Source organism: Prosopis cineraria, unplaced genomic scaffold, assembly GCF_029017545.1.
Source record: "Prosopis cineraria cultivar Desert tree isolate PC_DT_omini unplaced genomic scaffold, ASM2901754v1 PC7, whole genome shotgun sequence".
In the NCBI taxonomy this organism is placed as follows: Eukaryota; Viridiplantae; Streptophyta; class Magnoliopsida; order Fabales; family Fabaceae; genus Prosopis; species Prosopis cineraria.
This window is the reverse complement of record NW_026555338.1, coordinates 33863545-33880202: the sequence shown is the minus strand read 5'-3', so window position 1 is coordinate 33880202 and position 16658 is coordinate 33863545. Positions and strand designations below refer to the sequence as shown.

The 16658-nt window shown below is 28.9% G+C and overlaps 1 protein-coding gene across 1 annotated transcript; it reads right to left on the bottom strand.

Moving 5' to 3' along the window:
- Window positions 1-261: 261 nt before the first annotated feature.
- Window positions 262-2019, bottom strand: LOC129316046 (uncharacterized). The gene is made up of 2 exons (XM_054960291.1): window positions 1273-2019; window positions 262-1164 (listed from the first exon to the last, which is right to left on the bottom strand). The coding sequence occupies exons 1-2, from the start codon at window positions 1931-1933 to the stop codon at window positions 752-754; spliced, it is 1074 nt and encodes a 357-aa protein (XP_054816266.1). The 5' UTR covers window positions 1934-2019; the 3' UTR covers window positions 262-751.
- Window positions 2020-16658: the final 14639 nt, after the last annotated feature.

Below are 16658 nucleotides of genomic sequence, written 5' to 3'. Positions count from 1 at the left end.
GGTTAGAGAATGATGAGGGATCCTCCCCTCTTGCGCTGAATATTTCGAACTATCTGTAGCCTCTAATGGCACCTTGTTTCTAGTTTATAATCAAAAAGCAACAAGAATGATGGCAACAGTAAGGGAAAATGAACGCGGATCTTGTTTTCGAGAGCCGGGATGACGTGGAATCTTCTGTAAGCTTCCAAAGCAATCGGTTTATCATTTGCCAATAGGCAAAACCTTTTTCCTTTCGCTATTTTCTTTTCCCCCCCCCAACTCTCTTTTTATAGATGCTTTCTAAATCTGAGCCTTCCATGCCTTCGGCTTTTCTAAATGCTAATATAGAAAGATACATTACAACCAAGAAAATGATAGTGCAAACACCTTATTCAAATTGAAATTCATTACTTTCTATTGTTGTAACAACAAATTGAATTTTGTGTACAAAAGAAATCACGATCCTTCCTTCATGGTATGGATGACTACGCTACAAAAGCTTTTTGTAGTTAATCATTTAAATTTTAGTTGAAGTTGAAATTTTTTGAGAGAATTACATTTAAATCTCATATAAAAAAATTAATTACTGTAGGTTGATTAATAATTGAATTAAATTATATTAAAGTGATCAATGAGTAATTAATTTTCTTAAGTGAAATTTAATATAATTGTCCCAAATTCTTTTGCGCGGTTAAAAAAGAAGCAAACTTTACACCGCCGATGATGAAGCATCTTTCATCGGCCATTACCCACCAAATTGGATGGCACGTTTTCAGTGAGCCCCGCGACTAGTCATCTCATGGTACTGTCTGAACGACTCCTCCCTCTGTAACCTCATTTCCTGGTTGAATTTCTTAATGAAAGCTTCCACACGCCGGTTCAAGTCGTCCTGACTCAGCGACGGCTCTTTCCTCAGCCTCCCTGAACCGGAACCCGTCGATTGGCTTGGCGACGCGTTCTCACCCCGTGTTTTGTTCCGTCCGTTGAAAGTCTCATATTTCTTCACGGCAGGCGTGCCGTTCTGGTCCGTCAGCGGTGAATTACGACGCAGCTGCGAGTCGCACGTGTCGGACTTCTTCAGGTGCCTGGTTAACGGCATCGCACGCCCTTCCGTTATCATCTTCCACGTGCTCTCTAGAGTGTCCTGCCGCTTCACCTTCATTACTCCCAGAGCTGCCTTCCCTCCTGGAACCACAGATCAAATCATCGTTCTATCAGATTTTTTTCCCTTCCAAACTTCAAATCGAGAAGAAACGAAAATCGAAAGTTGATTTCAGAGATAGAGAGAGGTACCTTCAGGACTGGCTGCTTTGACGGCTTTTCGGTGGCCGAATCTGGCAGAAACCGGGGGTTTCTCATTCTCATTTTGAAATGACAAATCCAACGAGTCCTTTCTCTGTAAGCTTGTCCTGACGTGAATCTTCGCTTCATCGGAGCGATTCGCGACTTCCTTATTATCCTTCAACTTCAGTGTCTTTGGTTCCTGTACATTCGCGTCATAAACATGCGCCGCAGAAACAACGCCATTGGAGACAGCGTACTCCATCCGTACATCGCCGGATATCATGATCGGCTCCTGCTCAAGGTTCTGTGAAGGCGGAAGGACCACTGTATTGTACTCGGTAGGCAAGTCTTCGGAGATCTTGAGCGGTGCCGTCTCGAGAGTCTGTATGGATGGAAGGAGCACTGGATAGTCTGGCGAGTGAGTATGGTCGAGTTTATGCTGGTGGTGGAGTCTGGAAGAAGCAACGATGCTGATGATGATGCAGTTCATAAGTATGTAGAGGTAAGGAGGTCTTACGCATGTAAGCATGAAGGTCCAGATAGAAGGGCCTTCGGAGACGATGAAATCTGAGACTAGCGGAACTGTATGCTTCAGAGACAGTGCCGCAATTAAAACCCCGGCAGAAACTAGGATCACCTTGAGGGTTGAGTTTGTTGAAAATGAAGCCATTAAAGATAATAACTATATAAAAAGATGTATTCGACTATATATTTCTCCGGAACTTACCTTCTCCGGCGATTTCTTTTGATTTGAGAGAGGGTGCGCCGTGAAGAGGTATTTATAGCTCCAGAAACAGTGCTTATCACATGATGAGCCATCTGTACTGTCTTCATTTTTAATATAAATGGCCCATATTTTCATGTTTTATGTTTATATTTTATTTTGTATTTATTAAAATAAAAATTATAAATAGTAATAAATCTATTCTATTATTAATTTAAATAATATAAATTTAATTTGAATGATTTAATTTAATATCAAATTAATTATTTAAATATATTTCAAACAATTTCAATTTAAAATTTACAAGTTACAATATTTTATTGATTTTTTTAAAGTGTTAGTTTGAATATTATTTTATTTTATTATTTTTAATATTATATTTATCAAAATAATAATTTTAAAAAAATTTAATATTAAATTTAAACTATCCATAATACATTTTGTCAATTTATAACAATTAAAAAAATTAATATTAAATTAGATTATTTAAATTAAATTTATGTTGTCTGAATTAATAATAAAATAAATTTATTACAAATTTATATTTTTTATAATAAATATAAGAATAAAATCTTAAAATTTCGACCCTCCAAATGATGAGCACCATCATCCGAAACCAAGAGCCAGAAAAAATAACGTAAATTTGACAATCTTTCCTTTTGTAAATTCCGTTCTAATTACTGTTTTATGTACAGTAAAGCACTGTTCTTTTTACAGTACAAAAATTATTTAATATTTTATTTTTTTTTATATAACTATATCACAAAAACCCACAATTGTGTAATAATCTATAATTCTACATGTGACTTATGAAATACTCACTTCAATCCCATTTCATAAAACATTTTGGTGGAGATTTGTCATATTAAAATATAAGATATTTTAATAAAAATAATATTTAATTAATAATTTTTTAAATATTAATACTTTTTAAGTATTATCTTTTTTATTTTTTTAAAATTTTTTAAGCTCATTGACTAAGAAGCACTGAATGCAAATTCAACAATTTTAGAGACAGACAAATGAAAAATAAATTTTTCTTTAACCCCATGCATCAGATAGGTAATTATCCACTTTGTGATGAAATGTGGACCCAAGATTGGGACACACAGTGCATATGTCAGTATGTGTTTATTAAATTATTGTGCATTGCATCCAAACTCAGTAAATAGGACATGAATAATTTTTGCGAGAAAATTCTTGAGCGTACCGTATGCATATTTGTAACCTTACATTTTTGCTTCCTATACGTAAGGGGTATTAATTTTAAAGAATAGTAAAATTTTAAGCTTTTAGAATTTATTATCATGGTATTTTAAAAAACTAGGTTAGCTTATAATATTACTTATCAATTTTGGGTCTTCGATAATCAATCATCTTGATGCTGCAAGCAGGGACGGGGGCCAACTATTAGGAAACAAATTTTATAATTTAGAAATATTAGATACCAAATTATGTACGATATTATATATACTTTTTAGAAAATTTTTAAAATGTTTAAAATAAAATCATATAGCATACCCTTTTTTTTTTTTTTGCTGCCAGAATCATATAACATACTTATCTTCTCTCTAATCCCCTATAAGGTACTTTTTTAAATAAAAAAGTTAGTCTAAATTATAAGACACTCAATTAGGATATCAAATGATACTCTATTTTTACTCCCTATAATTTTAATATTTTTTGTAGCTTGAACAAGGCATGATGAGGTTCTCTTTAATTAATAAGAGTATGAGTGCAATATTAAAATATTTTTTTAAAAAAAAAAAATGATAATTTTTCTTAATCTACATGAAAAATATTGAGGAGTGTATATAGTGAAGGGAGTGAACTCCCTCTTATAATTTATTTTTTAAAAGTTTTATTTAGTCTAAAATACCTAATAATTAGTAGTTTTTATAATTATTATTTAACTATACTCCTATTTTATTTATTAATTTTTTTGAAAAAAATTATACATTAAAATTTTAATTATTATTATTAACACACTTATATAAAATATTTAATAAACATAGAGCTGAAAACATGTACAATTTTTTATGAGATTAAAATTTTATCTAACTTTTTTTTAGAATTGTAAAATAGTTATTAATGTCACATATTATAGCCTAGGGGGAATATATTTATGTATATATACATATATAATTTGTGTGTGTGTGTGTGATATGGAATTAGGGCATTCCTCACGCAAGCTCTCCCCATGGCAGGGGGCAGGGCCCCCTTGTGAAACATGTTGCCCTTGGTTGCAACTTGCAAGGTAGCTAGTGATAAGAGTATATTAGTTTTGATACTCATCACATGATGAGCAATCTGAATGTTCAGAGTTTTAATTTGAACGGTCTAGATTTATATATTTTATTTTATATTTAATAAAATAAAAAATTTTAATTTTAACAAATTTATTTTATCATCAATCTAAACAATACAAATTTAATCTAAAAGATAAATTTAATATCAAATTTTTTTATAATTTTTATAAATTGATTATCTAGATATATTGTGAAATGCCTGAATTTAATATTAATTTTTTTTTAAAAAAAATTATTTTAGTAAATATAATATTAAAAAATTAAAATAAAGATAATCTTCAAACTGAATTTTAAAAAAATTTAAAAATTATAATTTTTAAAATAATAATTAAAAATTTTAAATTTAGACCGTGTAGAATACATCTAAATAGTTAATGTATAAAAATATTTAATATTAAATTTATCATCTAAATTAAATCTGTATTATTCATATTGATAATAGAACAGAGCTATTAAAATTTATAATTTTTATTTTATTAAATATAAAATAAAATATAAAAATATGGACTGTTCAGATTACTCATCAATATCGAAACTGTACCCGTGATAGGAGATTGGCACCCCCTCCCCTCCTCTTTTGATAAGCACACTCCTTTAGTTTTATTTATAACTATCGTGTTTGCTTCATTCATTCTTAAAATGGAAGCTTCCCGATTTCCATTCGGGGAAGGAAATTTCCATGCAAGGGGGGTGTGTCCCAGACTCCTAGTATGGCTTTGTCGGTCTGTTTTTATTTTAGATTTCAACCGAATATTTAGCTTGATCTCTACAAATAATTACATGTTGGGTAAAATTTACCAATAATATAAATATGATAGAACAAGTGATGAGCGAAAAATAATTTGTAAAAGAAGACGTATTAATTGAAGAGTAGAAAAGAAATAAATAATGAGTACGAGAGTTACAAACAAAAGGTAGAGAAGCATATGAAATGAGAAGGTGAACATGGGTGTGTATTAAGCTAGATATGAAGCCGGCTTGGACGGCTCATTAGAATTGAAGTAAACTATAATTAAAGGTGTAATTCTCGGTATTAGGATCCCCTAGTCTCATGCTCAATCACAATAAAGACGCAACACTGTGCCACTCCCTCACTCCCGGTTGTTTCTAGATATTGGTTTTAAAATGTGTTTGACTTAGTGATTAGCGTGAAGCTGTGTTGTCATACGAACAATTATCAAATATGGTATTCCTTTGTCCGGAATAACAAAAGCCACTTCCTTGGAGTTCGATCTTGGGCGGTGACAGTGAGGAGCAAAGCACGTGGTGGTCAGTCTATTTTAAATATATCACGACCGTACCGTTCCTCAACGGCTATATTATTTATTTGACCGTTAAACCCGGGGCTCTCACCCGTTCTGTTCTGGGTCTTCCCCCTCGCGGCCCGTTTCGGCTCTTTTCGGATCTTCTATCTCCACGTGCTCAATCTCACCGCCCTCGAGTTCTTTTACAAATCGTATAGCTAGCCTTTGAATTGCTTAGATCTAAACCCTATCTGATCGGAAAACATTTATTATTATGGGATAGGAGCCGGCATCCACGCAAGACTAACGCTATTAGTTTGTTGACGAAGCTTAGTTCCGCTTGGTTTTCTTTATTTTATGTTCAACAAATAAAATTTTATTTTTAAAAAATTAAAAATTGTGTAGAATATTTTATAAAAAAAGCACATTTAAAAGTACATTCAAACAGTAGTTAAAAGTGAATTTCTGAAACGTAACTATTTAAAACTTTTAAAAAGTAGATTTAAAAAGTAAGATATTATTTGACCATACTACTCTAAGTTTAATTTCTTTTTTTTTATTTAAAAAAGTAGTTACTTCATTAAAAATATAATTCTTATTTTAATAATAATAATTAGATATCAATTTTTTTAGTATTATAAATTGAGTAATTAATTATGTTAATTTTTAACATTAATGTATAATAAAAATTATAAATCTTTATTACATCTTTTAAAAGTACAAATAAAAAATACAAATAACTAGAAATCAAATTTTTAACATTATAGATCAAAATTTATATTATTTAAAATATTTATTATATTTTTTAAATATTTTAAATATATTACATTTGTATAATAAAAATTATAAATCATTATAAATTAATGTCCTTTTTGATAATTGTACATTCAAAAGCACATTTCACTATCATAAATTAAATAATTTTTAATGTATCAAATTAATTTTAAAAAAATATATTTAAATATAAATTTTGTTACAACAATTGACTTTTATTAAACTGATTTTTATCAAATAAATTTTTATTAATAAATTTTTTATAAATTAAAATTAAACGCACACATATTATTCTTGGTTGAACGCAAAACCAGAAAGCAACCAGTGATAATGAATGGCTTTAGACACATTGAAGTCCCTGTCACGTTCAAAAAGAGTGCATGATGGTGCCTTAGTGACCTCATCAATCGGCTCAGTCAAAAGAATTCACAAATGTGTCTTGGAAAAGTAACGCTATATGATATACATAGGCATGAGGGGCGGTGAGATCATCTTTCATCAACTCAATTACTCCAGGATGACCACTCTTCCACTTAGCCGCACTTAATTTCCTTTTTTACGTGGCTGAGTTTTATTTGGGTTGAGTCATGTAAAGCGAGCACCAACTACGATCAAGGGTCTGTTTTGAACTGTTCTTATTTTATTTTATTTTAATAATTAATATTTTATAGAATATGTTATAAAAGCAAAAAATAATACATACATATATATATTTTTTTTTCTCGTTCTCTCTTTTTAAAATAACAATTTTAGAACATTTAAACGATATTTTTGCTTTTTTATTTTTTAAAATAATATTTTGTTTATTATCATCTAAAACACTTTTTAAAAATATATCATCAAATAAAATTTTTTGTTTTTTATTCTTGAGAATAGAAAATTATTTTTAAAATAGATTGCCAAATAGCCTCCAAATTGTTTGAATTTTTGTTTTGTTTTGCATTGTATGATGATAAGGTGAATTCACTATACGATTTTCCATAACTCAAAAAAAAAAAAAAAAGGTCAATGATACCAAGCCATTAACAAATTGAAGATGTGAGTGAGTGAAAAAGACATCAGAAATAGTAGATCATCTCATCTGATTATGTTGTTGCTTCTCACTTTGTTTCCTTCCATTTTCGATATGCACGCGAACTTTGTTCATCCAACAATGCATCTCATCATTTTATATAACTTGATTGATTTCAAATTCTATATCTACCCATCAATATCAGGGTTCATGTTCAGTGCGTCATCACCCTCATCAACACCATGGTACTCTTTAGGGAGGTAAAATTTGTACTATCTATAATTTAATTTGAATAGTTTAAATTTAAAGTATTTATTACATATTTTATTATATATTTATTAAAATAAAAATTTATAAAAAATTAATAAAATATTTATTATTAATTTCGTTCAAATTTAATTTGAATAGTTTAAATTTAATATTAAAATTTTTATAGATTGATCATGCAAATTTACTTTGGATAGTTTAGATTTATAATTTTTAACTTGTAGTTTAAAAAAAATACTTTTTAAAAAAGTTCAGTTAGGATATTATTATAATTTTTAATTATCAATTTAGTCCAAATTTAATTTGAATGGTTTAAATTTAATATTAAAATTTTTATAGATTGATTATGCAAATTTACTTCGGATAGTTCACATTTATAATTTTTAACTTGTACTCTTTTTAAAAAAATACTTTTTAAAAAATTTCCAGTTAGGATATTATTATAATTTTTAATATTGTATTTATCAAAGTAAAAGATTTATAAAAAATATAAAAATTTAATATTGAATTTAAACTGTTTAATACATTTATATAATCAATATATAAAATTATAAAAAATTATATTAAATTAAATTCTCCAAATTAAATTCGGACCACATTGGTGATGACTAGATTTATTAAAAAAATTATAATTTTTATTTTAATAAATATAAACTAAAAATATATAATAAATACTTAAATTTAGATCCAAATCTCATCATCCTAAAGAGCCTTAGGTAATGAACACCAAAGATGACCCCTCAATATATCATTACTTAGTGTGGTAGCTCGTTTACACCTTACGATTGCCTCATGATATCTTTCGGTGCAATTTTTTTGGGTAACTTAACTGCGACTTGCACTTTGTCTTGCCACCTCAAGAGAGAGAGAATAGCAATGTGTACCAGACTTAATTGTTATCAAAATTCAAATAAAAATAAATTTAAATACATTGTTATTAAATGTAGAATGAATTGTTGTTAAAATTAATAGACACTTATCAATAAAAAATTAATCTAAATTAATAAATATCTATTTAAATTTTGATAATAAATAATTTTTAATTGATATACATTTTTTTTAACAACTCTAGATTGAATTTTTTTTAAAAAAATCCTTTTTGTGTATATTTGGCGTAGACGATGAATCACAGGTGACATGGTGGCAGTCAACGAAAATGAAGATAGTTATAGCAATCTTTGCGACACCCTTGGAAGGCACCGTCCAGACGTCCACTGCCGAGAAAGAGTGACACGTGTCAAACATGAAAGGGCACGTCACCTTTCCTGCGGTGTCATCTTCATACCCATACCTCCCGTGTACTGTTAAAAAACTCTGCGTTTTGGTCTTCACTTGCTTCAATTTTCTCCACAGAAACCTTGAGTCGTGTCGTGACCAAGTTTGGTGTGAAAAAGTCCAACAAGCCACATAAATTTCAAGGTCTTGTTTTAGCTTTCAACCTAACCATCCTAAGTTTTGATCATGAAGTCAGTAAACTGGAAAATAAAGCAGGCCAATGAAATAAATTTTTAAACCAACTAGAGATAACATAACTAAGGCTGTAGGAGCCCATGAGCAAGGGAGGCAATTGCACTGGCCTCTGAAAAAACCTACATATCTCTAGTATATATAGATTAAATAAATATATACCATTATATAATAAATGCTAAATGAAAAGAGTAAAGCCTCAATTTTTTGCCCCAATAAAAACCTTTTTATATTTTTAAAATAATATTTAGTTATTAGATTGGCCCGGCTTGATAATTAATTATTATTTATTCTCTTTTCACAATTTCTATTCTGGCATCATCATCTCTAACTCTCTCACTTCTCATCTTCACTTTTTCACTTTTCCTCTTCTCTTGTTTCTATTATGGAGCTTAAAAAAAAACATTGGTCATTAGATATCTTTTTTGCTGCAATCCTTTTTTATATTTTTGGATCCAACCAAAGCATTGGAGCATACACCATTGAGTAGGAGCTTTCTGTTTTTGTCTTTGTATTACTTATTATCAGATGTGTTTGTTCTTTTTTAATCTAAGCTTTATTTTTCTAAATACATAATACTGAGTGTCACGTTTAATTTTTTTTATTATTTAGCAGTAAAAAATGTCGAATAAAAAGTATGAGGATCGATGCATTATTATATGTTAGACCTCTTTATTTATTTCACTTTAGACCTAAAATCCCTTGACACGAGCCCAGTGATAGCCAAAAAAACACAAGCAGCGATCGCATTTCTAACAGTAGGCAACAATAAATGTTGTAACATCCCAATTTAAATTTTAATAATTAATTTAGGTTAATAGAAAATTTAAAAAAAATAATATTTAAAGGTAAGAAAATTAGTAGAAAATGATTATTAAATCTAATTTAGGATATAATTCTAAATTAAAAAAAATTTAAAAAAAAATAAATTTATTAAAAAAAATTAAAATTAATTAAAAAAAATTAAAATTATTAAATTATTATTATAATAAAAAAATGGGGAAAAGGTATGCCAAAAAAAAAACGGAAGAAGAAGAAGAAAACGAATTTGCTTTCGGCGCCGCATGAATAGTAAATATAAAATAATAATAGAAAAAAGGGGGAGAGAGAAGAAGAAATAATAAAAAAATGTGTGGGACCCACTGAATTTTTATAAAAACTCACCCGTTTCCTTTCATTTCTTCAATTCTTTTCCTGCGCGCGAGCTGAGGCGGAGAGAAGCGAGTTGCCGGTGTGAAATATCTAAATTTTTAAGGTAAGAGTTTTTAATAGGATATTTAGGGTGTGATTTTAAGCTTTTCAAGACTAAGTAAGTGTTTTAAAAATTTTTCTTAGTCATCTTTCTTCTTTGGTTTCTGATTTTGTAGTGGTAGAAAATTTAAGATCTGGAAGAGGGATGAATTTATGTTGAATAAATATGGTTTTTGAGGTTGTTAGTAGTATAATAAATATTCTAGAGTATAAATTTATTGGTGATCTTTGAATTTGTGGCTTATGGATCAAATTCTAAACCAGATCTGAAAATATATGTTGATTTATTGAGGTTTAGATGATTATTTGGGATGAGAAATGAATTATTATGGCTATAGGATTATGATTCTAAGCTAGAGACTTAATTTTTAATTTTTGGGTATTTTAGGTACGAATTTATGAAATAAAAAGAAAATTTTAATAATAAAAATTAGTTTAGAAGTTGATTTTTAGATTATTAATGTTTATTAATAATTAAAAGAGGAGTTAAAAATTATACTTAATAGTATTAACTATAGATTTGTATTAAGATTGAGATTAGGAATTATGTTATATTTTTAATTCTATTATTAGAATTATTTTATTAGTTTCAAAAATTGAAACTAATATTTATAAATAATATGTTATTTGTAGATTGTATTACTGGTGAAGATTGTGGTGAGAGAGAAATTTTAAGGAATAATTTATTGAAAAAGCCACAAGGTAACCATGCTTTTAATTTGTAATTAGTGTTACTTCATGTTAATTGGGTGATTATTGAGAAAATTATGAATTTTGTAATATTGTATAATTGTGCAATATTATTATAAATTTGTTTAATTATTGTGGGAGGTGTTGGGAGACTTGCTATTATTGTTGTATTTATGTGCCACGTGGTATGCCCCTATTAGAGCTCAATAGGTGGTTTGTAAGGGCTCGGGCTAATCTACCTTTGGCCGGGTAATTTAACACCGAGTGAGGGCTACGGCTCGAGGTTAATGGAGGGATATAAGGATGGTTGTTTGTGTGTATTGTAATATTTCATATATTTGTTAGAATTATATTATTTTTAATTCTCACTTAGTAAGCACACACTTAACTGTTTGTATACACTATCATAAATTGGTTTTGGTTACTGGGACTTTTGAGTCTCATTATGTGGTTAACAATTTTCAGGAGAAGAGCCACGAGTGACACGTGGAGGAGTCCCAGAGGCTTAGTGGTATAGATCCACTGTCTCTTTTGGGTATTTAATTTATGATTTATAATGTGTTATATTGCCAATATTAGGCTTTTTTTTGTTTATTGTCAATTATATGAATATATAAATGTAATCATGCCTTTCAAACTATTTTTATTTTTGGTACAATTTGGATGACTGTAATTTTAATATTTGGTTTACTTTGGATTGGTTAAAATGGCATGATTATAAGGCCAAATAACTGGCTTGTGTTGAAAATTGACTAAATTGCTTATTTTACTTGTTGAGAGTATAAGGATGGACAAATGTGATTTAGTTTACTTGTTGGGAGTATAAGGATGGACAAATGTGATTTAGCTTAATGGCATATGGGAGGTAAAAATTTATCTGAAATGTTATAGTGTGTGAGTTGAAACCAATTATAAAATATTTTATATCGAAATTATTGATATAAAAATGTGTTGGGTGGCTGTAACCCAACTATGGTTGAGTTAAATTATTAAAAAAAAAAATTTGGTGTGTTACAATGTTCACATATACTTGTGTGCATACCATGTGGGCAATCCCACAAAATAGTAGAATAAACTTGTATTTTTGTACATAAACACTTTCGTGCTAGAAAGGGCATCAGCCTCACAGCCTGCCTCTTTCAATGCCATATTAGTTCTACTACTTCCGCCAAAATGAAATGCAGTGCCAATAATATTATATTTGGATACATATAAATTTAGATTTGAGTCAAATTTATCATTTGAATAATTAAAAATATATAAATTTGAATTTGACCTGAATCTAAATCATACATCAATCTCTTTGTAATTTAAAATTCTTTCTAAACCCCTATTATTTCAAACCTCTATTTAAGTCTCTCTCTTCTTTTACATTTGCTCGTTAATTTTGCTACCTTCTTGACTTCAATTTCATTGATTGTGAGTCCGGTCTTGTGAAAGTCGGTCGTCTGGTCCTTGTTGGTGTCAGCAATTCACTCTTGTTTTAAGTCTCTTTCTAATATTAATGAAAGTCAGTCATTTGATCTTAGTCAACATTTGCGATCCAATCCTTATTGAAATCAATAGTCCAATCCCAATTAGCATCGGCAATCTTGTCTCGTTCAACGTTGGCGGATCTTTTTTTGGGTGGTGCCGATTTTAAGGTCTTTCTTACAAATATCCAATTAATGCCATTATTAAGGTAATTGAGTAACTAACCCAAGATGATTATCAATTTTGTAAACTTTACAAATCTAAAATCCCAAATTTTTAAATTTTAAACACTCCAATATATCTTTGCAAGTCAAAAATTATAGTTAAAGACATATGCGAAAATATAAAATTTTAAACAAATTAAAGTATTTACAATAAAGTTAAAAATAAAAAATAGTACAGTAAAAAATAGAGGTGTGTTGCAGCTTGTTTCACGTGTGTTGCAACATGTTTGTCTTTATGCCATGCACTGTGATATATTGTATGTTTTTGACAATATTATTACTGTCATATGACAACAATTGAAGCAAACTTCCAATAGCATCTATGTTAGACTAACGCTATTAGTTAGTTGAAGAAGCTTACTTTTCCTGGTTGGGACGCAAAAACAGATAGCAACTAATGATAATGAATGGCTTTAAACACATTGAAATCCCTTTCACGTTGAAAAAGAGTGCATGATGGTGCCTTAGTGACCTCATCAATCGGCTCGGCAAAAGAATTCACAAATGTGTGTTGTAAAAGTAATGCTATATGATATATATGGCCATTGCGGGCAGTGAGATCATCTTTCATCAACTCAATTGCTCCAGGATGACTACTCTACCACCTAGTCGCATTTAATTTCTTTTCTTTTTCTTTTTTATGTGGCTGAGTTTTATTTGGGTTGAGTCATGTAAAGCGAGCACCAACCACGACCAAGTTGTTTGAATTTTTGTTTTTTGTTTTGCATTGTATGATGATAAGCAGACCTCACTATACGATTTTCCATAACTCCAAAAAAAAAAAAGGGTCAATGATAGGAAGCCATTAACAAATTGAAGATGTGAGTGAGTGAAAAAGACATCAGCAATAGCAGATAATCTTTTTTGGCCAAAAAAAAATTGGTAGATCATCCTTTTTTTTTTTAACAATAGTAGATCATCTGATCTGATTATGTTGTTGCTTCTCACTTTGTTTTCTTCCATCTTCAATGCACGCACGAGTCACGACATTCAAGTTTCCGAACTTTGTTCATCCAAAAATCCATCTCATCATTTTATATAATTTGATTGATTTCAAATTCTAATATATCTACAGATTTATCTTCTGTGTTCATCAGATGATGAAATTTGAATCATTCAAATTTAAAGAATTAATTTTATAATTTTATTTTATATTTTTTTAAAATAAAAATTACAAAAAAGTTTTAATAAATATTTTCATGAGTTATCTAGTCTATATTTAATTTGAAGTGTTTAACTTAATAAATTTTTTATATATTGAATATTTAAATATATTTTGTATAGTTCAAATTTTAAATTTTTAACTTGTAATTTTTTTAAAAAATATTTTTTAAAATTTTTATCAAGGTTCATGTTTAATGCCTCATCATCCTTGTGAGTACCATGGTGCTCATCATTAGGGTATAAATAGGTCAGGTTGAGTTAAGTTTTGACTAAATAGATTTGAGTCTATGTGGTAAGTCAGAGGCCTAAAACTTATATAAAGCTTTTTGTATGGCTCAACCCTGAGCCTATTTAAAGCCCGGCCTGGCCTGAAAATCTATTTAAAAGTAAACATTTTAAATAAGCTTGCATTTTAGTTTTAAAAGTCTCAAATATACCTTAGAACTATTAGTATATTATATATAACTTAATTTATTAATTATAATATATAATAATTAAAAGGATTTACCAACTATAATACAAGACAATAATAAAGTAATAACATTAAAATTAATATATAAGTCCAGTATGATTGAAAACATAACTAGAAATAAAAAAGAATGGACTAATTAAAAATTAAATAGTAAAACTAATGTACATATTATATATTACATAATATGTGTGTGTGTAAATAGGCTGGCTTATTAGGCTCATAGGTTAGATTTTGAAAAAAATAAGCCTGACCTATTCAATCAATTAAAAACATGAACTTGTACTAAATCTATTTAATAAATAGGTTAAGTTGGGTTCGAAGTAGGTCAAGACATAAGCCCCTAACCTATTCCTACACATACTCATCAGGATGATAAATTTTGGACTATTTATATTTTAATTTGGATAGTATCATATATTTTTACTTTATATTTAATAAAATAAAAATTTAATAAATATTTTATTACTAATCTGGTTTATATTTAATTTGAAGTGTCTAAATTTAATGTTAAAATTTTTATAAATTGATGGTGCAAATTTACTTTGAACAATTTTGATTTATAATTTTTAACTTATAATTTTTAAAAAAATAGAGTGCCTTTTAAAAAGTGCCAGTTAGGAGATCATTTTAAGTTTTAATATTGTATTTATCAAAATAAAAATTTATAAAAAATATAAAAAATTTAATATAAAATTTAGACTGTTTAAAATACATTTATATAATCAATATATAAAAATTGTAAAAAGAGTTAATATTAAATTAGTCTCTCCAATTAAATTTGGATTAAATTGGTGATGAATATATTTATTAAAAAAATTTATAATTTTTATTTTAACAAATATAAAATAAACACTTTAAATTTAGATCCAAATCTCATCATCCTAAAGAGCTGATTAAGGTAATAATGAGCATCAAAGATGACCCCTCAATATGTCATTACCAAGCGTAGTTGCTCGTTTACACCTAATGATTGCTTCGTCATATCTTTCAGTGCAATTTTTTTTTTCTTTTTTGGTAACTTAGCAACATGAAAGTTACTTGTGCTCTTGCCTTGCCTCCACCCAAAAAAAAAAAAAGGTCCTTTATGTGTATATTTGGGCATGGACGATGAATCACAGAGGTGACGGGGTGGCAGTCAACGAAAATGAAGATAGCTACTATAGCAATCGTTGCGACGCCATTGGATGACACCGTCCAGTCGTCCACAGCTGACAAATAGTGACACGTGTCAAACAAAAAGGGCACGTCACCTTTCGTGTGGTGTCATCTTCTTACTCATACCTACTATGTACTGTTAAAAACCCGGCGTTTTGGCCTTCACTGACCTTATTTTTCTCCACAGAAATCCCTGAGTCGTGTCGTGACCAAGTTTGGTCTGGAAAAATCCAACAAGCCACATAAATTTCAAGGTCATGTTTGAACTTTCAACCGAACCAGCCAGAGTCTTAATCATGAAGTTAACAGACTGGCAAATAAAGCAGGCCCGTGAAATAAATTTTTAAACCAACTAGGGATAGGATAACAAATAGTAACAACAAGTAGCCATCGCATTTCTTACAGTAAGCAACATTAAATTTTTACACATTCGTGTGCATACCATGTAGGCAATCCTGCATAGTGGAATAAACTTGTATTTTTGTGCATAGACACGCCCGTACTAGAAAGGGCATCAGCCTCACAGCCTGCCTCTTTCGATTCAATATTGGTTTTACTACTTCCACCAAAATAAAATGCATTAATATTATGTTTGGATGTATATGAATTTTAGTTTAGATTTAAATTTAAGTCAAATTCATTATTTAAATAATTAAAAATATATAGATTTGTTATATTAAAAAAATATGTAGATTTGGATTTAACTTAACTTTAAATTCAAATCCTATCCCAATATCTTTGTATTTTAAAATATTTTCTTCCAAACTTTTATTTACGTCTCTCTCTTCTTTCACATTCATTCATCAACTTTGTTGCTTTTTTGACTTTGACTTTGCTCCACGTGAGTGGCGAAACTAGGATCTTGAGTCAGGAGGAACAAAATCATTTACATATTCATAATTTAAAAAAAATAAACAAAAAATATTTAATAATTGCATACCTTATAAATTTTTTTTTACGTGATTTCATATTTTGGAATCGTTAAACAATTAGCTCATTATCAATGCTTTTAAATATATCTTTTTTAATATAAGTCACGAGATAATCATTCATTCATGGATTTCTCATTCGATTGTGCAACCAAATTTTTACAAACTTTATAATAGAAAAGACTCTTACAATTGTTGCTATGGCAATAGATAATACCATTATTAATTTCAAGAAAAGAT

Bases quoted from the DNA above. Each gene is read 5' to 3' on its own strand.
- LOC129316046 (XM_054960291.1), bottom strand. From the start codon at position 1,933: ATGGCTTCATTTTCAACAAACTCAACCCTCAAGGTGATCCTAGTTTCT. The intron at 1,165-1,272 runs GTACCTCTCTCT...CTGTGGTTCCAG, and splicing joins CAAAGCAGCCAGTCCTGAAG to GAGGGAAGGCAGCTCTGGGA.